The 22,500-nt window shown below is 44.8% G+C and overlaps 3 protein-coding genes across 5 annotated transcripts in view; 2 read left to right on the top strand and 1 right to left on the bottom strand.

Moving 5' to 3' along the window:
- The window catches only part of LOC122130375 (homer protein homolog 3-like), a 42,409-nt gene extending 31,993 nt beyond the window's left edge, over positions 1-10,416 (top strand). For all 3 annotated transcript variants that reach the window (XM_042705113.1, XM_042705112.1, XM_042705111.1), the window contains 5 exons: positions 457-593; positions 2,466-2,622; positions 5,389-5,499; positions 6,983-7,063; positions 8,813-10,416. In XM_042705113.1, coding sequence (XP_042561047.1) covers positions 457-593; positions 2,466-2,622; positions 5,389-5,499; positions 6,983-7,063; positions 8,813-8,998 — 672 coding nt within the window. In that variant the 3' untranslated portion in view covers positions 8,999-10,416. The remainder of the gene's footprint in view (positions 1-456; positions 594-2,465; positions 2,623-5,388; positions 5,500-6,982; positions 7,064-8,812) is intronic.
- Positions 10,417-11,472: 1,056 nt separating this feature from the next.
- LOC122130374 (ubiquitin-60S ribosomal protein L40) lies at positions 11,473-13,816 on the bottom strand. The gene is made up of 5 exons (XM_042705110.1): positions 13,712-13,816; positions 13,010-13,123; positions 12,820-12,906; positions 12,232-12,334; positions 11,473-11,638 (listed from the first exon to the last, which is right to left on the bottom strand). The coding sequence occupies exons 2-5, from the start codon at positions 13,110-13,112 to the stop codon at positions 11,545-11,547; spliced, it is 387 nt and encodes a 128-aa protein (XP_042561044.1). The 5' UTR covers positions 13,113-13,123; positions 13,712-13,816; the 3' UTR covers positions 11,473-11,544.
- Positions 13,817-15,376: 1,560 nt separating this feature from the next.
- LOC122130377 (testis-expressed protein 45-like) lies at positions 15,377-21,147 on the top strand. The gene is made up of 8 exons (XM_042705115.1): positions 15,377-15,997; positions 16,243-16,349; positions 18,310-18,404; positions 18,573-18,670; positions 19,107-19,225; positions 19,334-19,523; positions 19,786-19,874; positions 20,934-21,147. Exons 1-8 carry the CDS (start codon positions 15,466-15,468, stop codon positions 21,072-21,074), a joined length of 1,371 nt encoding a protein of 456 aa, XP_042561049.1. The 5' UTR covers positions 15,377-15,465; the 3' UTR covers positions 21,075-21,147.
- The last annotated feature ends 1,353 nt before the right edge of the window (positions 21,148-22,500 follow it).

The following is a 22,500-nucleotide window of genomic DNA, read 5'->3' as shown; positions in this document are numbered from 1 at the left end:
TAGTCCTGTGAGATGCCGCACGCACGCACGCACGCACGCACGCACGCACGCACGCACGCACGCACGCACGCACGCACGCACGCACGCACACACACACAATAGAGACTGAGGGCATCACCTTCACATTAGTAAACTAAATCTTGGCACTCATTATGGATGTATTTCAGTAATGCATCTGAAGTCATGTCTGTCTCTGCTGTTGGTTTATTGTAAAAGGAGGTTTTCTCTTCTTTGACCATCTAGGCTCAGTACTGCAGTGGAATTTATGTCAGCTGTCAGCTCACAGCGAGCTAATGAAGGCCTTTAAAGGGCCCCGGGAGTGTGTGTGTGTGTGTGTGTGTGTGTGTGTGTGTGTGTGTGTGTGTGTGTGTGTTTGTGTGTGTGTGTGTGTGTGTGTGTGTGGTGTATGTGTGTGCCCTGCTTGAGTTTGTGTGTGTTCTGACCCCCCCATTCCAGGAGTTGTCGGAGGAGCGTCACTCCCCCCCCCTCCTGGCGGTGAACGGCCCTGGGGAGGACAAACTCTTCCGCAGCAAGAGCGCAGACATGGAGCTGACGGTCGAGAAGGAGCGCATCAAGAAGATGCTCTCGGAAGGGTAAGGGAAGGAGAGAGAGAGAGAGAGAGAGAGAGAGAGTGAGAGAGTGGGTGGTACTTAAAGTACACGCTCATGCATTCGGTTAAGTATCTGTGTGTGTGCATGTTACAGTGTGGAGTGTCAAGGTAGGAGTATGTTCAGGCGTGTGTGCATCTGGAAATAGGAATGCCAGATGAACAAGCCTGTGTGTGTGTATCTCTGTGTGTTTGTGTGTGTGTGTGTGTGTGTGTGTGTGTGTGTCTACATCATCTGTGAAAGGTCTATCTCCATCACACACACAACCCACCCCCTCACCTGCTCTGGCCCCTATGATGCAGTACTCCAGGTGCTGTGAGTAAATCCATTCCTGCCATTTTGGGTCATCCATCTTAAGTGGTACAGCACTAATGAGTGAGGTCAGCTGGCTCAGGGTGCGACTGGAGCGAAGGACACGGCAGGACTTTTAGTCTCTGACCCAGGATCTGCCTCAGTAACAGAGAATCAGACAGACTCAGGGTGGTTACAGGGGCAGAGGTGAGGATCCAATCCAACTCCAGCCCAGAGCTCAGAGCCAGGACGGCTGTTTTACCCACAGAATCATCATCGGACGGTCTGCTGTTCATGTCACTGGAAATATGAGGTCGGATGACAGGACTGCTGAACCCTAACATTAGAGGAAAAAATTCTGTTCTTATATATTTTTTTCTTCTGTACGACATTGTTTGTGAAGCACGTTATGTGTTATAGTAATATATTTATAGTGATTCAAACCAAGATTAAGGTTTTACCATAAGACACATTTAAAAGCTGCCTCCTGGTGGTTTAGGTATGTTTGGAAGTGCTTTTATGAATATCTATAATACCTTTGTCGTCATAGTCATTATGTTCTCCCCTTGTGGACCTGACGTCTTTGGCTGGTGTGTGAATAGGGTGCAGGTTGGAGTGTATGGCTGGTGTGTGAATAGGGTGCAGGTTGGAGTGTAATTCATAATTAGTTCCTAACAGTCTTAGTCACACACAGACAGCCTCAGACCCATTCAGACCTCCATTAGTGTGATCAAAGCAGAGGAGAGAGAGGCTCTCACAGCCCATTTCCTGTGTTTCCTCTGTGGACAGCGTCTTTGCACTCCTAGCACTCTCCAATCACCTCCCTTACACACATTCAGACATTCACACATGTACACACTTGCTCTCACACACACACACACACACACACACACACACACACACATTCAGACATTCACACATGTACACACTTGCTTTCGCACACACACACACACACACACACACACACACACACACACACACACACACACACACACACACAGACAGACAGACGCACACATATACACACACACACACACTTATCTCTACAGCTCTTGCTTAGGTAATCAATTATAGATCCTAACGTCTGAGTCCAGTGGGACAAATGTAATTGCACCTAGTTGTTTCATCCCCAGGCTCTTTTCATTAGGTTGTAGTTCATGAAATAAACAAAACGATAAAAATGATTAATGATATACAGCATACACACACACACAAACACACACACAGTCTCTGGGTATCTCCTCACAGTGTGTGTTCGGTACATTATGAGAGTCATGGCGTGTTGAGATATGGGTTCCCATAGAGGCGTGCTGTGATATGGGTTCCCAGAAGTAGATGACTCCCCCTCTGACTGTGCTGTTTGCTCAGCGTCCCCCATGGCAACAGTGGCGATGCTTTTTTAAACAATACTTCATTGCAATGTTTCATCCTTCATGCTCCAGACAGCTGTTTTCTTCCCACATGTATACTGTTTCTATGAGTTCAATGAATAAACATATACATGACAGAGAATGATGCCAACCCATGGTGCCCATCACTCCTGCGGTGCTGCTGGTCTTCCTCCAGGTCCATCTGTGAGATCAACATGGAGGCAGAGCTGTTCACGCTCCAGGACAGCAACGCCAAGCTGGTGGCCGCCCTGCACGAGGCCAACACCAGCGTGGACCAGTGGAAGCAACAGCTGGCAGAGTACCAGGAGGAGACGGAGAGACTCAGAGAACAGGTGAGAGAGAGAGAGAGAGAGAGAGAGAGAGAGAGAGAGAGAGAGAGAGAGAGAGAGAGAGAGAGAGAGAGAGAGAGAGAGAGAGAGAGAGAGAGAGAGAGAGAGAGAGAGAGAGAGAGAGAGAGAGAGAGAGAGAGAGAGAGAGCGAGAGAGAGAAATAAAAATAAATGAATGAATGAGCATCAGGGTGGAGGCCTTGACAGTCTAGAATAATAATACCACTAAAGCGTGTCACTTGGAGAAGCCGGCTCTGGGGAGAGTGTGGCCCGGATCTGACCCAGATCCGCCAGGTGTGATTTTAAAATGGCTGCTTTATGGGATGTGAAATTCAATCTTACCTGCTGCCTGGAGAGCTGATATATATATATATATATATACGTACATATATATATATATATATATATACATACACAAAGATGACGAGGGAGACTATTAAGTGAGAAGAAGCAGGAAAGAGATAGAGGGGGGGGGGCTAGAGACACAGACACAGACACAGACACAGACACAGACACAGACACAGACACAGACACAGACACAGACACAGACACAGACACAGACACAGACACAGACACAGACACAGACACAGACACAGACACAGACACAGACACAGACACAGACACAGACACAGACACAGACACAGACACCTACCAGTTTCATATGAAAGCATGGAAGCATGTTTGTGTGGGGGGGGTAGGGGGTGCACTTACCTGTTAATCCTGAGATTTTCGGCAGTTTGCTGTTTATTAAAGCATTTTGCTTGTATTTTCACTCAGACTGCTGCCTGTTTCTCTGGAAAATTCATAGATTTTGTCAGGAAAACGATTTAAGCAGCTGCTGTTGTATCACCTCCAGGACTCCAGCAATCGCGCCTCGATATGCAGCAGGCAGTCGCTCCACACATAAGTTAAATGTGACTCCAAACCATTCCGCCCTCAGTGTGAATTAATAAGGCAGAAAGTCTTTCATCTGGTGTGTTCCAAATGTGGCAAATCGGCCATGAGAATCGTCTGTAGTGTTAGTTTAGTTACCGTGGTGACGTGAGCAGGGAGAGCGGGGCACCAGGCTCTGTGTCAGCCTCACTAAAGGTTATTGGTGCTGCAAAGTCAGACAGGTGGCACCACAAAGTAGGCCACCTCTCCGGGGGATTCGGGGGGGGGGGGTTCAGGACGGAGATCTGTACAACTGTTGCCCCACTTCCACAAGACAAATGACCAGAGGGAGTCTGAGATTTTTTGGGGATCATATTCTCTCACCCCACCCCCCCCCTCACACACATGGCCCTCTCCCCCAATGATAGGCCTGTACAACTGTGTAATACCCGTCTCTCATGACAAATGTCAGAGTTCTAGAAGTATCCCCATTGATCCACTCAATATGTCACTCTAGCGGAACACTCTGAAATTCTAGAAGAGTACTAATCTCTTGCTGCATTCTTTGGTCTTCCATGCTAAGGAAGAACACTTAAGTAGTGCACTAAAGAAGAACACTCAGCAGTGTACAAAAGAAGCAGTGAACTCAGTAGTGCGCTAAAGAAGAACACTCATTACACTGTGTCTCTCCCATACTCATGTTAGACTCTGTTCAGCTTTGCAGTTGCTAGTTATTCTCCATTGTGTGTAACTGGATATGGTTTTGTCTCACTAGATTAGCATGCCTTTTTAGTCATCATTCTGAGGTAAAAATGCTCTACATCAGAATAGGGAATAGTTTGAAAGGCAGATTGTTTGATATGGGCCGCCAGTCTGGCTGGTGATGCCATGTTGATTGCAGTGTGTGAGCAGGCTGGAGAGATGGGTAGATGACCCCATGATAATTGCGACGTGACCCCCCCCCTGCGCTCTTATCTCCTAGTCTGGTGAGGTGTGCCGAGACACGTTTCCTCCTGCCAGGGCTGCCCTGGGCTCACGCCTCTCTGTGTGCCTGGGAGCCCCAGAGCAGGCAGGCAGGCAGGAACATGTCTGACAGGCAGCCATAAGAGACGCAGCACTGCATGGTCCTGTCACTGCTCCGCCAATCACGCGCCTCGGAGACGCAAGCGAGCACTGCAGCCTCCCGCCAAGAATCCTGTGAGGGATGAACAGACACCCATGAATCTATATGAACAGAGACCATATGAATCTATATGAATCTATATGAACAGATACCTTATGAATCTATATGAACAGAGACCATATGAATCTATATGAACAGATACTGTTAATGTGTGAGAGTAGAAAGAAAATAAAGATTGGGAAAAGGAAGGAGAGACAGAAAAATAAGACAAAAGGAAACAAAGAAAGAAAGAGAGAGAGAGAACATACAGCACCCTAAAGCACTCATTGTTAATCTCTGCTTCCTCCTCCTAATTATTCCCTTGGTGGTTATTGTACATGTTAAATACTGTTTTCAACCTTCTTGTCTTAGTAGCGGAACTGAAACAATGGCCTTCTGCTCAATACAAACAGAGCTCCTCTCTCTGTCTTCCTTGTGTGGGTGTCTCTCTCTCCTCCCTCGTTGTCTTCCTCTTCATCTCTCTTTCCCTCTTCTATTGTATCCATGTCTCTATCCTTGCTTTTCCCTCTCTTCCATTGTATATGGATCTCTGTTCTGTCTCTCTCTAATCTCTCTAATCTCTCTTATTGTCTGTGTCTCTCCGTCCCTCCCTCTCTTTTCTGTCCTTCCTATTGTCTATCTCTCCTTGTGTGTCTTGCCTCTCATATTATTGTCCTCACTCTTTCTCTCTATCTCCTGTCTGCTCTGACTGTGTGTGTGTGTGTGTGTGTGCAGGTGACAGAGCTGGAGACCCAGGTTGGCCGGCCGGAGCCTGGTGAGACTGGCAGAGACAACCTGAGCCAATCTCTGGAGGAGCTGGAGGCGCTGCTCAAGGTTAAAGATGAGGTAACGCCCCGCAAACCAATGGCTGCCAGCAGCGCCACCTCAGTGCCCACTCAGGACTCTTTTAGGGACGTGTGCCATGCCCACTCAGTCAGGACTCGTTTAGGGACCTCAGAGAGGGAGGGGGTACAGGAGAGAGAGGGGGAGAGAGGCACAAAGAGAAAGAGAGAGAGAGAGAGAGAGAGAGAGAGAGAGAGAGAGAGAGAGAGAGAGAGAGAATGGGGTACAGGGAGAAAGAGGGGGAGAGAAGAGAAAGATGCAGAGAGAGAGGGAGTGAGGAAGAGAGAGCGAGAGAGGCACAAAGAGAAAAAGAGAGAGAGAGAGAGAGAGAATGGGGTACAGGGAGAGAGAGGGGGAGAGAAAGATGCAGAGAGGGAGAGCGAGCGATAGGCACAAAGAGAAAGAGAGAGAGAGAAAATGGGGCACAGGGAGAGAGAGGGGGAGAGATAAAGTGAAACAGAGAGAGAATGGGGTACGGGGAGAATGGGGTACGGGGAGAGAGAGAGAGAGAGAGAGAGAGAGAGAGAGAGAATGGGGTACAGGGAGAGAGAGAGGCATAAAGAGAAAAATAGAATGGAGTACAAAGAGAGAGAGAGGGAAAGAAAGATGCAGAGAGAGGGAGAGAGAGAAAGAGAATGTTGTGAAACAGAGAGAGAAGACTATAATCAATCTTCTGCACGTTGTTCTCAGTTTTATGAAACACATTTAGAGTCTCTCTCCGATGCTCTCTGCCCCCTGTGGGAACTTCTTCAGTCATTAACATTTTTACTAATTTACCCACGAGAGCCTGCTGGCCAAAGAAACACGCAGACACTTTGATCGCAGCAGCGCTGAGTAAACCTCACTCTGAGGAGCCACATAAAGCAACATCACTGGTTTTATCACTGATGTATTACCAAACATGTTATTGGCCTGGGATGAAACACTGATTGTTTATAACAAGCCATCTTGCTCTCGTGTTTCATCAAAGCATAGGCTTTTAAAATAGCGTGTTAGCATTGTGACGTGCCCTGACTTGGCCTAATTAGTGAAATGGGAGAGCACTTCTCCCTGTGACTGCTCCAGATGATGAGGTGTTAGCGTAGCTTCAGTGATGAGATTCATTGCCCCCTCTACTCTCACCATGATACAGGCTGAGGCCACGCGAGGTGCTGGAAAGGGTAATCAGCCATGCTGGGGGGAAAGGCGCTAAGTCATATTTAATTTAGGCAGACAGTGCATCTCAGAGTCAGCTATTATGTGGATGTGGTAAATAATGGAAGGCATTCTTCCCCTCACCCACGTGCAAAGGAGGCTTAGTTGGGACGCTGTGCTTAGTGTTTGTCATTGAAAATAAAAACCTTGACTAGGTCATTGAAGTGGAATAGTGAGCTGACATTCATTCTCACACTGGTTGATATTATCTGTAGCAAACTGGTGGGAACTGTTAAAAGTGCAGCCACACGATATGAAGTATTACATTTGTTCTGTTTTTTTTTTTTTGTAGGAAATCCACAATCTGCAGAGCAAGAAATCGGATTTCAATGAGCTGGAAAAGGAGAGGGAGGAGGCCACAGAGAGACTGCAGGTGAGTCTGAGGTAGCAGGAGCTCCAGTGACAGGCTATCAGGCGCTCACCTGCTAGCACACTCAACGCATGCTAATGCAGGCTTCACAGATGCTCCCACTCCTCCACAAACAGACATGTCATCATTTAAACCCCCTGGGACTGGGACGCTCTCTCATTTGTATGTAAATGTATGGATGAACGTAAAGAGAGATGGAGAGGCCGTAACGAACCCCACAGCGTGAGCCTCTTACTGAGAGGGAGGCCGATGTGGGTTTTAATCATGCAGACGTCGCGGCTTGTTTTCACCAAACACTACCCCAGTAATGGAGGAATCAGAAACACTTCAGGCAACAAAGACAATATGAATGGATCTGACCTGGTCTGGCCCCCTGATTTAGCACCCTAGTCACGTTTACCAATCTAGGGAACGTCCTGGTGCAACAGTGGCTTTAATAATAATTGTCAGGTTTTAATGGCACACACGACACACTGCAACACACACGTGCATTTATGGAGGTGACACAGGACACACACACGCACACGCAGTGGGCAGCTTGTAAGCGCCCGGGGACCAAGTGAACCGTCCGTCTTGGACAGGAGTGTTCTGTTGGGGTTATTAGTGGAGGAAACCCCTTGTGAACACGGGGAGAACATGCAAACTCCACACAGAGATAGCCCACCTGAACACTGAAGGTCCGGGGGGGACCTGCCCCCAGAGCCAACAGCGCCCCATGCGGGAATCGAATCCATGACCTTCTTGCTGTGAGGCGGCAGTGCAAGCACCTGAGCCACCGTGCCACATTAAACATGTTATATAAATGTTATAAGCACTGTGGTGCTTAGAGAAGACAGCAGATGACTCTGCCTAGCCTGGTCTGCTGTTATGTAGGTAGTGCTAAGTTAATCAAATGACAGATTTACAAAACATAGACTCACCCGCTCTCTAATGTACAGTTCCACGCCACTTTAGAGTTTAGCTGATATAGGCACTCCTAATGATTTAAGGAGTGTGCAGTGAGTGATCTGTGTGGTTGTTTTTCTACTGCCCTACATATATATGATGTGCTATATTATACACTATACTATATAACTGAATTATAGTTAATTCTGTGTTATAAGAGAGATCCTGGAGCTCAGCCGAGTTCGATACTGAAGGAGCTCACATACTGATTTATATGTGCTGTACTGTACTCTAAGTCACTTGGGATAAATAAATGCATCTAAATGTAAATCACAGGAGTAGAGGGGTAAACAAAGAGGAAAACCCAACAGGATGCGAGAAGACAGGAGAGGGAGAACCGGAAATATGTAATACAAAATGAATTATTACTGATATGCTTGAATGAAATAGTAGGTATGGACATCACATAAGTGGGTGCTTGGTTGATGCCAGTGTCTGATGCCAGAATTAGCTGACATATACTGTACAGGATTTCATTAATGAAGAGTGATTAAATTAAATTAAATAAAATGAAATGTAAATGCAATGCAAATGGTATTGTTTTGGCTCTTCTTTGGGTGCTTGGAACAGGTCCATTCCAGGACAGGGCCAGATCAGGGCCGGATCTTAATCAGACTTCACTATCTGAATGCCTTTGTTGGTAGTGTTTTGCTGCAGACGTGTGCTAACTTTAAATTTGGATTAATACTTAAGCCTAAACTTTATTGTTACTAAGTGATTCATGGTCCACGATATACTGTAGTACTGCCTCGACTTGATTTGATTTGAGACCTCTGTTAGTAACCTTTCTGGTTCTTTGGGTTCTAGGACCTGGAGGTGCAGAACGCAGATCTGGAGCAGCGCGTGCAGGCGGCGGAAGAGACTCTGGCATCCTCGCGGGACGAGCATGACCAGGCGGAGAGCGAGGTGCGACGCATCATCGGCATCCTGGACCTGAAGATCGGCGACCTCAATGACATCCGGCAGAGCCTAGCCAAGCTCGTCGACAAGTAGGCCTCGCCTCGGAGCCGAAGAGAGCGGACAAATGCTCAGCTCAGGACATATCTGCTTAGACTGGGATGGGGAGGGGGGCGACACACGACAGCGTGTGTCTCCCCCCCCCTCAATACACACACACACACACACACACACACACACACACACAAAAGCTATGTGCTTCTTGTTTCTAGTGGATCTGTGGTATTAGGGTAGGCTGCATTACCAATCTCAATAGCTTTTTCATCAATGTTTACTTTATCTTCTTTTAGAGCTGATATATGGGAAGACTGTCTGTTACATTTTGAATGCTACATCAATATTGAGCTGTTTTTATGTGTACTTCATGATGTGTTAAATCATGGTGATGTGGGGCGAAGCTGAAGGAGAGCTCTATACAGCATCATGTGAGGTTATGAGTATTATTTAAGTATCATAGTTAGGTGACATGTTCTGTACTTTATATGCATGATTGCATCATCATTATCATCTCTGTTCAAGTCTGACTCGGAGAAGGAGAACGTCTGTCCACTTTCCCCTCGCACCAGCAGAAGGCTGCACAGGACAGGGGCAGTACGTCGAGTAAGATGTAGAGTCAGTTAGTAAAACTCCTGGCTGATGGTGCGTAAGGGGCTTGCTGGCGTACATATCAACGTTGTGAGTTTGAGTTTCACAGAGGCCGGGGTGTACTGTACAAGTCCAAGAGGAGTTTCCCTTTCTACTCATTTCTTTGTTGTTGTTCCTGAGATGTACTGGAATAAGCACACCATCTGGGAATAACGTGTGCAGTGTTTAAAAGAGGACATGAAAGTGCTGAGTACAGAAGGATGCGTTCTCAAGAGGACGTATTGAGGACAGTGCTGCCTCGCACAGCACCAGAAATAGCATGCCGTCCGTCAAACAGACTGAATGCTGGACTCAGGGAGAGGTCAGGTGGTATCTCTGGCACAGGATGTGATGTCATAAAAGGTAACTGTGTCTTTGAACTGGTTTTGCCTCAGTGACAGCTCTACCCGTGTGATGGGCGGGTAGCCGTCTCTCACACTTTTGGTGTGAGACACATGCTTTTATGTCCTGTCTTATGCTAGCATGAAAAATACAATTCCATTGACTTCAATGCAGCTCACCTATTCACGTCTCAAGTCAGCCTTGAAAGTTGGCAACTCTGTGATGGTTTGTCTCTGTCCACACCCTGATGACAATCCCCTACTACCACTAGTAGCTGACCCTGGCAAGGATCCTGTCCAGGTCAGGGTGTGTTTAAGACCCTTTAAGGACCGGCAAACACCTGTTTACATGTTAAAGATGTAAGAACAGTGGCAACTTTGGCTGCTTCACTGCTGCATGTTTAGCTCGAAGGAGCTTTAAAGAAAATGGCAAATCAGATATTTTTACGCAACCCTCCTAATTGGAACTCGGAACGGAGTATGTCATTCTGTATTTCAAAACAAAGACGACATTGTGACGCAGATGATTCAAGATGTGACTGGACCATGGTAACACCCCATTTCTAAGAGAATCGCTTGCAAACTGCAAGCAAAGGACACACTTTATTTTGCACACCAGGAGTGAATCGTTTAAGACAGGCACTATCAATACAACCCCAGCTCATCTCGAACAAATAAACAGAAAAAAAGTTCACTTTTGCTTCAGTGGTTTGTTAAACTGACGTCTCATATCTGGTTTACAACTGATACAGATACCTCAGCCTGCTGTCTCAGTAGTGCTCTAACGTGCTGCTAGCAATATTGAACGATCTGCTAGACTGCAGCCACTATGGACTACAGGACACCAACGCTTTTTAAAGTCACCTAGAGCAAAATGTTGACAGAGCACACCAAACTAAAGTGATGAGATTTGGACATGCATTACTGGAGCTTATGATTTACAAATAAACTTTGTACTCTGGAGATCAAACTGCTTCATCAACTCCTTCCTAGTTTGCAGAGGGGTAATCCATATTTGTTTTTCCCCAACCAGTCATGAATCTCTATCTATTGAAGTTATGCATAAACACGGCTGAAACTTTATCGTTATCAATGTACATAAACCAAGTGATTGATTTAAAAGTGAGTTATGAAAGAGCCCAGTGTCTTGTGTCACACGTGTTCATCTGAGCATAGCTCGGCTTCTAGGCTCATTCCTGAGGGCTTACAGCAGTTCTTCACGTCATTTTCTACAGCTCAAGATGGCTTCAGACTCTGGCCCAGCTATGGGACAGACCCATCGTGATGTCAACCGTTGACAGCGAGAAAAACTGCCAGGGAAAGTTCAACTGAAGATCTGAAGATAGAGATTAAGTAATCTAAACTTCCAGGTTGTAGTTACACCATCATGACAAAACCCCTTTGATTTTGTATCTGCAGCCTGTTTACCAGTTATGCAAATTAAACCATGTTCTGATAACTGAGCTATTGTCGATTTAATCTCTACTACAAACTAACCAAGAGGTAAGCAGAGGGGGTGGGTGGGGAATCACAACAACACAACAATTTTGTTTTTCTCAACATTTATTTAACCAACTAATGCAAACTGCATAGGGCCAAGAGAACAGCGCGGAGCGTCTACTTCAGCTTCTTCTTGGGGCGCAGGTTGTTGGTGTGGCCACACTTCTTCTTGCGGCAGTTGACGGCGCGGGGGTGAAGGCGAGCATAGCACCTGCAGAACAAAAGGAACCAAGGTCAAAGTGAGGGTCAGAGAAGGCTGCGCTTTTGAGATGAACACACCACTGTAAACCAGCAACCCCGCAGCACGTGGCAGGCTTCCAAAGCCGTTGCCTTAGAAACAGGGCTAGTAAAGCTGTAACCTACAGACACATCACCAGAAACGCGCTCCATCTGAGCGTGATTTATTCCACCCACATGACTGTATAGCTCTACATCGCAGAATAGGGCCTCGTAGCATTACTCGGGTCACACTGGTGCATGATGCAACAATAGGTTTGGAGCATTTCCATCTCAAGCAAGAGATCCTTCACTGCACCTACGCATATATTCTACATGTCAAATTTGACAGGAAAGTGTTTTTCTTATTACTCTTGACCTGGAATACTTCACTTTGACATGTAGGGATTTCCATGTACATTAATGCAGCATTACATTTCATAGTGAAAATCCAAGTCTATAATCTTGTGAAGTATTGAAGAGTCATTACCACACGAGATGCCGTGAAGATGGATGCTAGCACACACAATGTCTTATTATGTAGTAAGGACACGGCACAACACTTTCATGAGGAGACTAGACACTCACTTGCGGCAGATCATCTTGTCGCAGTTATACTTCTGGGCCAGTTGCCTCAGAGAAGGCTCAATGATGCCTCCTCGCAGGCGGAGCACAAGGTGCAGAGTAGACTCTGACAAACAAAAAAACAGACACCTGCATTAGCCAAGTCATGATTTCCACATTGGCCCTAAGGTCCAAAGCCTTAGACTCATGGTGGATATTTTAAGAAAAAACAACTTCAAGGACTTTTCTATTACCCATTTCAAATACATTTACTTTATATTCTATCCCATCATCATTTTAACACACATTTGTCATCAGCCTGTTCCCCAAAAACTAACTAGGACCTTACAACAACAATAAACCTTAAGACTTTATAATCAATTAATGGTCCAAGAATTAACTGGGACCTTACAGCACCCATCTTAAGATTTTAACTCAATTAATGGCATTCTATGTAGAGCTCAAGAGCATAACATTTGGTTTTGTTAGGTTGTTTGAATACTCAATACAAACACAAATTCAGTTAAATCTAGATAACATTGGTCTATCCGTAGATCAGAGTAGCCCAGCAGTACTAAAAAAAAGCCTCCTCTCGCAGAGTTGAATAGTCACCTTTTTGAATGTTGTAGTCTGACAGTGTGCGGCCATCCTCGAGCTGTTTGCCAGCGAAGATCAGACGCTGCTGATCAGGAGGGATACCTAGAGAAAGACAACTTTCGTTAATGACAACTGTTCATTTTACCGGTGACAATAAGTTCCTAGTTAAGTTCGTTGCTAGACCCCGATTAATAACATAACTTACCTTCTTTGTCCTGGATTTTTGCCTTGACATTTTCGATGGTATCACTGGGTTCCACCTCAAGGGTGATGGTCTTCCCCGTTAACGTTTTCACAAAGATCTGCATCTTTGCAAACTCTGAAATACAAGACGATAAATACATGCTCATCAAGCCTACTCAATTAAGCATTTTAGTGACCGCCATGTAACGTCACATTCCACCATTAGCCTTTTAGTACTATAAATTAATTAGGCAAACCAACTTCTTCAAGGCAATGTGAGCTACTTATTAGCATGCTGACTGCCGTCAAATGTTAGCTTAGCCAACCAGTTAATAATGTTACTTGTACCACGAGCTGAGAATATAAATCCCAGCCGCAAATTTAGTTTGACAAATGTGATAATTTGCTACACAGACATTTACTCTGTATGAAAATGATTGCTCGCTGTTGAATTCCGACTTTTGTCGCTAATCATCAAACTCCACATGGTTAGCAAACTAGCTATCCGCCATACCAACTAGCTACTTCCAAGAGGCCTTTGCCACATGCATTCTACGACATAAAGTTATGACGTTTTACAACACAAAATTCATTTTCGGTAGTACATTTAATGCTTCATTAATGACAATCAAATTGCTATGACCCAAAGCGAATAAATAAAGACTAATTTTCGCTAGGAAATGCTATTTTAACCGAAATATCATGGACATGAAAGAGCACCCACCCGTCGGACTGCTTAGCCTGAACGAAAAGAGGCCGTCCAAACCGGAAGGGCATATATTTACATCACATCCTCCACGAATGAATTCCTCAGTGAACGTGAAGTAAAGATTTAACTCATTTTACTAACTTGACCGCTGTCCAGTGACTCTGACTGGTTGACAAAAATTGAATTTTTTTTCTAAAGCAATGTATATCCAGCATATCAATGCAAGATGTTTTAGAATCTACACGTAAAATCTATATATTCGGCTGATGATGACTATGAATATATCGCCATCTAGCCGTGACACGAAGAAACAACACGAGAGGAAGAGTCCTAATTAGTGTATTTTAATTAACCACTTGACTCATGTTTACCAAATCTACCCAACAGATTGCTTTTTGCTTGTTTGAAAATTGATTTTTTTAGTGGTTATACTTGCCAAAAATGGCAAGATAGGGCAACAGACAAATTATTAAATGCACTGTTGATAAATAATTAATTAGTCTACTTAGCAACAGAGAATGCAACAAAGAGGCTCAGCCACAACTTGCGAACAAGGACGGTACATATTAATTTTCAGTTTTCACTGCTGTACGATTAAAGCTTTTCACTTTTCTCTTTTGATAAATGTTATAACTAGTTACACAGTCTGATATGACAAGCCAAATTATGTAGTTTTGCTAGACTATTCTTTTGACAGACGTTGGCTGATTTAGGTCATATCTTTTACGTACGAATGAAAGAAAGGCTATTTATCGTCCATCTTTTATACACATTATCAGTGTTCCATGTGTAAATTGAATCGTAGGCTTGCTCCGTTATTTTATATCTCAGGGAGAAACATTTTGTTTCAACCAGTCATTGGTCAGAGGCGTTTCTGTCCTGATAACATGGGCTACCTAAGAGCAAACCACGGACAGGGAGGAAAAACGTTTGTTAAATGTATAGAAAACTACAAAATATTAGTTAAGAGGCTACCTTTCTAGCCCAATACCGTTCTTCGTTAAACAAACGAGTTTTTTTACCCATGCACATTTAAGCAGATAGTCGTAAGCCAAAAGGTGTTTTCCAAGGAGTATGGCAGAAGATGTTTTATGCTGTGTGACTCAGAGTTGGCCTTCATGTGGGAGTTTTTGCCACATGCTTGATTCTTTTTTCATATAAAGCTGATATCTCATAAATAATTTTCTGTAATTCTTGGATTAGTTTACAGCAATTTATTGAGATAGTGGCATGTTTAGAGGTTAAATGCCTGTCCCCTGTAGTTGAACTTCCATGAACTTGGGCAGTTTTGTATTTACATACAGGAGAGCTACTATCAAACCATGGCAGCATTTATTATTACACTCAGTACATGCCTCTCTCCCACTAAGTAATATCTAGTTATTAATGCCATGCAAGCACCAAGAGTGTTATAAGAGGATAATGGCGCTCTGAAGAATGCCAATTACGATGTGAACCCTAGTGTGATTGTGCAGTAATACGAGAACAAGTACTTTATGGTAGTTATTTTACTGTGTTCTGCGTTAGTTGTAGGCAAAAAGCCAAAGGCCACCATGATTTGAGCACATTTGTAGTCTATAGTCTATATACCTGTAATGCCATGGAAGACTGCACTCAGACAAATGACATCACTTCATCTGTGACATCACATTCATTCCATTCTATTTCAGAAGGGATTAGGAAATGCCTGGACAGCAGCAAAACCAGCTGATTTCAATGTGAAATAAGCAAATTAAGTTCACTGCAACGTGCTCTCCCCGGACAATGAGATGTCTGTCATCACAGGCACATTGATTCCAGCTCAGCCCACAGGGATAGACTTCCTGAAGTCATCCAATACCCTGATAGTGACAGACAACTATGGTGTCACCACAGACCAGATCTACCTCACCACCTTCAAGAAGGACTTCAGGACCTCCGGCCACCTCCCCAAATGTGGCAGTCTTCCCTGCCCCAAGCCCGCCCAGATGCAGCACAAGGACCGCTCCATCCTGGAGCGCTGCCCTGAGGCCCTGAGCTCATACACACGCCCCCAGCTGCAGGCCATCCACCGCATACCAGCCTGGGCCAAGCTGTGCACCAACCTGAGAATGCACGCGGACCGGCGCCAGGCCACCTTCTGCACCACCCAGGCTGAGGGTTACAAGCGGCACCCCTCCCACTCCGCCGCCAAGCTTGCACGCCCCACCGTGGCTATTCAGAAATGCACCGGAGATCGGAAGCTGCCCCAGACCACACACAGAGAGACTTTCCCTGCCTTCATAGCGCTGCCTGTGGTCAAAGCACCGGTCAAACACCTCGGTCAGTGCTCAGTTTTTACAAATCATGGGGCATCTATACACCCAGTACTCACATGCAGGCAGATGTTCGTGTTGCAATTCTATGTACTGTTGAACAGTGATTGTTGATGATTATTTTATGATTCCTCAAAATAATGCATAATGTTCTTGGGGACTCTCAGGGCTCCTTTGACATGGATAAGACTTTAACATATTATTATAGCTTACTCTGAATGCAAACCACTTCATTGAATGTGTGTTGATAAGGAGGAGAGCCGACCATCAGCGGAGACTATGACAGGCTGTACTTTAGCACCCATCACAAGGACACCTTCCAGGGCAGATGGGCCCCCCCTCTTGCTCCAGTGGAGAAGGTAGGTTAACTCAAAACACTCCTGGTTATAAAACTATTAGTCTGTTCAAAAGGCCTGTGCTAACTAAACACACCTCACCGTCTTGTAAAGTTGTTAGTCTGTTTAGTAGCCCTGTGCTAACTAAACACACCTCACCGTCTTGTAAAGTTGTTAGTCTGTTTAGTAGCCCTGTGCTAACTAAACACACCTCACCTGCTTGTAAAGTTGTTAGTCTGTTTAGTAGCCCTGTGCTAACTAAACACACCTCACCTGCTTGTAAAGTTGTTAGTCTGTTTAGTAGCCCTGCACTGCCATTTATTGTCTCCCAGACAGAGAGCTAACACAATGGAGACCAGGTGCATAAAGTCACTAGTTGCTACAGGGCGTTTTTTCAGAGTCAGTGTTTGGATTTAAAAGTAAGACCGTACACCCTTCCTGCCATTATAAGGTGAACTTATTGTGCAGTAGTAGTTCATGAAGACCCAGAGATGGGTAGAGTAAGCAAAAGCTCAAGTAAAACTATTGTTACTTTATAATAATAATTACTTGAAGTACAAGTAAAAGGACTCATCAAAATAATGCCTAAAATGAGTAAAAATGCATCTAATAAAATAAATCTTAGGCAGTGAGTAAGTTCAGATGATGATGATAAATGTTACACCTATTAGGCATATGTAATATATTCTAATGTGGGGTTATGCCAAAAATCTCAAAATAAAAAAATGCTTGTCTGATAAACACAACATAACATAGCCATCTGCAAATTCAAGTACTAAATGACAATCCACTGAATAATAATACAAAAAAGTTGTAGGTGGCCACCGTAAAGAGGGGTATTCAGTTGGCTGCAAATGCAGCAACCTCACCACTAGATGCCACTAAATCCTACACAATGCACCTTTAAATAATGCTTGCATTTTATGAAAGCTTGAGGGCTCTCTGTTGGTGTATTCTGGTAGATTTTGTGAAACACACAAATGAAAATGACAGCAATATTACTACAGGGAAACAGAATAACATGTGAGCTGCCACATCACTGTAATAAACAGCATTCCAAATTCAAAACGGCTTAAAACCATCACCCTTTGCTCTCTTAAAGTTCATAATTTTACCTCTTCTCAACAAAATGTGAAGTGTGATCCCTCAGCAGTAGCAGATGATCACTATACGGTTACTGCGGATCAGATTTGGAAATGAAAGCAGTGCACAGGAAATAATGACAAAACTGTGTTGAACAAACTATACAAGAACACACACATATTGATAGACTGAGACATCTCTATCATTACATTACATTACATTAGTCAGCATCTCTTCCACAGGGATAGGGGTGCACAGGTAGGCTATCACAAAACTGTGCTTTCTCTGTGTCTCAAAAATACAGCGCTTTGTTCATCAATACATTTTATGTAGGCATAAAGGCAATCTAGAGACACACACCGTTCCCATTCAAGACCATTGAATCGAACAAAATGCAGCACACATCATCCTTAGCATACCACTAGAGGGCACTTTTGTCCAAAGCGACCTACTTTGGCATCCTGGCCGGCAAACTACACTAACGTCAATGTCAACAGCTCTGGCACTGACAGTTGTTGTTGGTCAGACCATTCACACAGGTGTGCAGATCCCAAAAGCACAGATACTAACTATGTTAGCAACTTACATTAACAGTCGTTAAGCAACACAGGTTTTTTTTCCAAAATCAAAGTTTGGACTAACTACTGGTTGGTAAATTGTGTTTCTTTGTTGGACATGAGCCCACCCTTATCCAGACAGCAGCTGTTTCTGGCCTGGCCAGAGGTATGCCAGATCAGAACCAGAGCTGTCCTGGTGTCAGCTGCAGGCTGGGTAGGAACTCCTCAAACGCTGAGACCCGTGGCTGGAATGCCTGCAGTGCGTTTAGATATGAAGTTGCTGGTGCTCTGAAAAACATCCCTGAGGTGATAAGTCCTGTGTACACTGTCATTCCCTGGCTCAGCATTTCCGCTCCTCTCTGGCGATGGGTGACCCAGACAAGCTGGTGGAGAGGGAGACCACGCATGCTGCCACCTTCGGGCCCCCCGAGCCCCCCCGGTATGTGTCCCACACGTGTTGTATTTCAAATCACTTCAGTGGATCCACACGGGTCAGGATGGGTGGGGCCTATTTTCTTTTCCTGCCTATGTGTGTTTTTGTTTCTGCCCGAGGAGCCCCACTGTAAGCACCTCTGATCCTGCATAATGGTGTCTTATTTTTCAACAGGCCGGAGGGAGCGATGGTGCGACTAAAGGTTAATCTTGGGGACAGTGAAAACAAATGGGTGTCGACCACAGCTGATGCGTATCGCAGGGTTAAGACAGGTAGCCTGTGAAGCAAGGTGGCAGTATCTTGATTAGTTTAGAGGGCAAGACACAAAAGTGACATACAGTATAAGAAATAAACACGAGAGTACGTGGTTGGTGTGTGTATATGCATGTGTGTGTGCTTGTGTGTTTGTGAGTACATGCATGCGTAAGTGTATTTGCAGCCACTGTACCCTACTGGCTGTATGTGTGCATGTGAGTGTGAGCAAGTGTGTGTACTTGAATGGAGCTGCATTTCTGTGTGTATGCGCATATGTCTTTAAGTGCTAAGGTTTAGCATATGGGTCCGTGCATATTATGTATCTGCGTGTTTATGAGTATTTATGACCTATGGGTGAGTCCAAGCACTTCCATGTGTCTGCCTATGTGTTTGCATATGCCTCTGTGTGTGTATGTATCCATCTGTGTGTGTGTGTGTGTATGTGTGTGTTAGAGGGTGTGCGGCATGTGCAGAAGATTCCGACCCAGAGTTCTATACCCAGGGGAGATTTAGACCCACAGCGGAACCAGGCCCGAATGATGGCCACCACAAACAGATTCTTCTTCTCAAAGGTGAGACGCCTAAAACCCCCTCTGCTCATGTTTCATAAAGGGTTCCCCCTAAATATCATTCTGTTTGCTCTCCCCCATCCCGTGCCTCTGTGACCCCTCTCTCTTTAGGGAAACCACAGGGAGCTCCCCTCACATGTGGATGGATCCTGCCTCATAACCAGGAGTAATGTGCAGTTTGGTCCGCCCAGTTTGGGAAGGAAGTCCTACAACACCTCCTCCAGCGATGATTACCCCAGGAAAGCGGCGGCCCGGGTCCTGCCCCACACACAACCCTCTGGGCGCGTGCTCTCTGGCCCTGGTATGAGGACACAAAGAAACATCAACCTAAACAGTTCTCTCTGATTGGTCCCCACAATTTTGGGCCAACTAGAAGAAGGACTGTGATTGGTTCTCACACTCTGGGCTGGACTTTTGACGGGTTTCACACTCTCAAGCACCATTTCAAGTGTTCTCAGCTCAAGCTCAGTGATGATTTTGTAATGGTAATAAGCAGATTCATTGGATGCAACTGAATTCAGTATCATTAAATATATGATTAGTGTGACCTTTCATGTCCTCAGAGCATGAACCTGCCGTCACAACAGTGCAGAGAGACTACCGTCCTTCAAATGGAAAAAGACAGGAGCTGCACCCCAGACAGTTAAAACAGGTGAGCTGAACTCCACACAGTGAAAACAGGTGAGCGGAACCCTGCACAGTTAAAACAGGTGAGCGGAACCCTGCACAGTTAAAACAGGTGAGCTGAACTCCACAGTTATTTACTGTTACCTTTAACACGTGTGGTAAACCCCAGACAGTTAGCATTGGTAACCTGGGCCTGTGTCACACAACAGGTGAACACAGAGAACACAGGTGAGCTGAACCCCACATAGTTAACAGGTGCGCTGCACCCCAGACAACTGAACTAAAGTAGACTGATTACTTTGGACTACAGTCTCTCTGTTACTCATTCATCTCTCCACAGCTAGCTATTTTGGGACCTACTCATCCTTGGACTGTGACACTTTAAATAATTGTTTTACTTTTCAGGGGCCTGAACTTTGACACAGTTTATTCAGAATTCCAGAGTCTGTGTGAATAGCATAAGGTTGCAATGTTCAGTTGTATTCTTGTGAGCACCATGCATTTGTTGTATAGATTCAGGTGTTGTGATATACATTTTAAGAGAACTTCACCGTCTGCAAACAGAAGCTGACTCTGAGAGATATCAGGCCCAGATCTATGAGTGGGTCAGCTACTGTTTGGTACCTTAGTGCTTGAACACAGCTGCCTGTAGACTGCACCTTTAAACAGCTGCCCGTAGACTGCACCTTTAAACAGCTGTCTGCAGACCGCACCTTTAAACAGCTGTCTGCAGACCGCACCTTTAAACAGCTGTCTGCAGACCGCACCTTTAAACAGCTGTCTGCAGACTGCACCTTTAAACAGCTGTCTGCAGACTGCACCTTTAAACAGTTGTCTGCAGACCGCACCTTTAAAGAGATGACACACATGCATGCCTCTCATCTGTAAATGGCTTGCAGTAAAACTGCCCATTCTCACTCTTCCCAGGAACCAGTTTGAGTTGTTTCCAAGAAATTGGTTAATTTAAACTAAAATACTTACCTGGTGCCATCTATACTTACAGTATACACGTACACAGTATACAAGTAGACACCTCATATTTACTTGTTTGTTTTTGTTGTTTTGTTTGTTTGTTTGTTTGTAGGTTAAGGAGAGCCACATCAGTCCCCCCTGTAAGGAGCACCTCTTCAGCACAACCCACAATGAGGCCTATACACTCGTGCCTCTCTCCAGCAAATCACTGATAGACACACACAGCCATCTGTACAGCCACGTACCCATGTAGAAACACACACACTCAAACACTGTTCTTACTTACTGTTAACTTTCAAACAAATAAACTAATGTTGTTGCTCTCAGTTTGTGTCTATGTGTAATGAAGAACCTCTTCGAGCCCGTTCTGACTGTGACTGTCACAGGGTCTGCTGAATGGTAAACTCTGTTCTCTGCTCCTTTGATCCATGAGCAAAGTTCCTATTCACAGGAGTCAATAGGCAGAAGTGTGTTTACACGGATGGCATGATATGCCGATTAGTTCAGAACTTAACACTCCCATATCTTCTGTTTGCATCTCTTACTCACTCATGGGTGCCGTGAGGGCGGAAGGGGGCAGGGGGTTTCTCCACGGGCCCTGCACTGACAGGGGCCGACCTTTATAGAACTTAATGACCTATATTATTATTAAGTTACTTTGCGTCATGTGTTCTGTGTAACTCCACAGAAATGCAAGCAAGTGCAACTTTTGTCCAAACATAAGTAATATAGCTGAATGAATATGTTTCTAGCACAGATGCCCCGATTTGATTTGATTCACAAGCTAATGAGTCAATATTGATAGGATTTTGATATCACTAGGGATGAGATATGAAATACTATCGAACAGCTTCCCATATTTGGAGAGATGTTTTAAAATGTAATACAATTTTGGCCACTGGTGGGAATTTTGGCGATGTTCCGAGTTCGCCATTGTAGAAATGGGAAGCCAAATGCTCAGCAAACTCTGGCAAGACAGATCAGATCAGGTCAGTCAGAAGACTGCTGTGTCACTATGAATTGTTCCTCTATGCATTTGCAGTTCACACAAGTTGAATGAGAGAGCGACATCTAATGGGGATGACTGGTGATAAATGGATTTTGTTTACAGTTTTTCACAATTGTTAACACACGTTTCTCAAAACAATAACCGCTTTCTCAAAACTGCACACACAAAACTGAAAACCTCACACACAAAATGCTAAACCTGACACTCCCTTTGCAAGATGACTCTTTGCCATCAAATCTCTTAACTGTTCACAAAATGGAACTCGTGTTTTCATTTGGTACACACAGCCATATTTTCAAATGACACACTCATACCATTCATTGAGTACACACAACTAAGCATTTGCTGCACACTACCAAGCATTTACAGCACACTGAAGTGCAAAATCGAAAACACAATCATAGAAATGGAACACACCATATGAATGACAATGACTCTGGAGAATGAGCCCTTTCTCCTTTTGTAAAATGTCTCAGTGTAGGCAGTGCCGCTGCTAGCCATTTTGGTGCCCTAAGCATAAGTCCTTTATGATGCCCCCCCCCCCCGAGAAAAAAAGTTTGTTTCTGCCCGTTTAACATTTTATTAAAACGAAAAAGAACAACTTCCTCAACCCCAAGTGAGGGACACTTTCTTCCAGGTGTGCGCGCGCGCCAACAGCTGACCAACAATA

Source organism: Clupea harengus, unplaced genomic scaffold (genome assembly GCF_900700415.2).
Source record: "Clupea harengus unplaced genomic scaffold, Ch_v2.0.2, whole genome shotgun sequence".
NCBI classification, from domain to species: domain Eukaryota; kingdom Metazoa; phylum Chordata; class Actinopteri; order Clupeiformes; family Clupeidae; genus Clupea; species Clupea harengus.
Note: the sequence above shows the minus strand (reverse complement) of the source record. Positions and strands in the feature narration are given on the sequence as shown.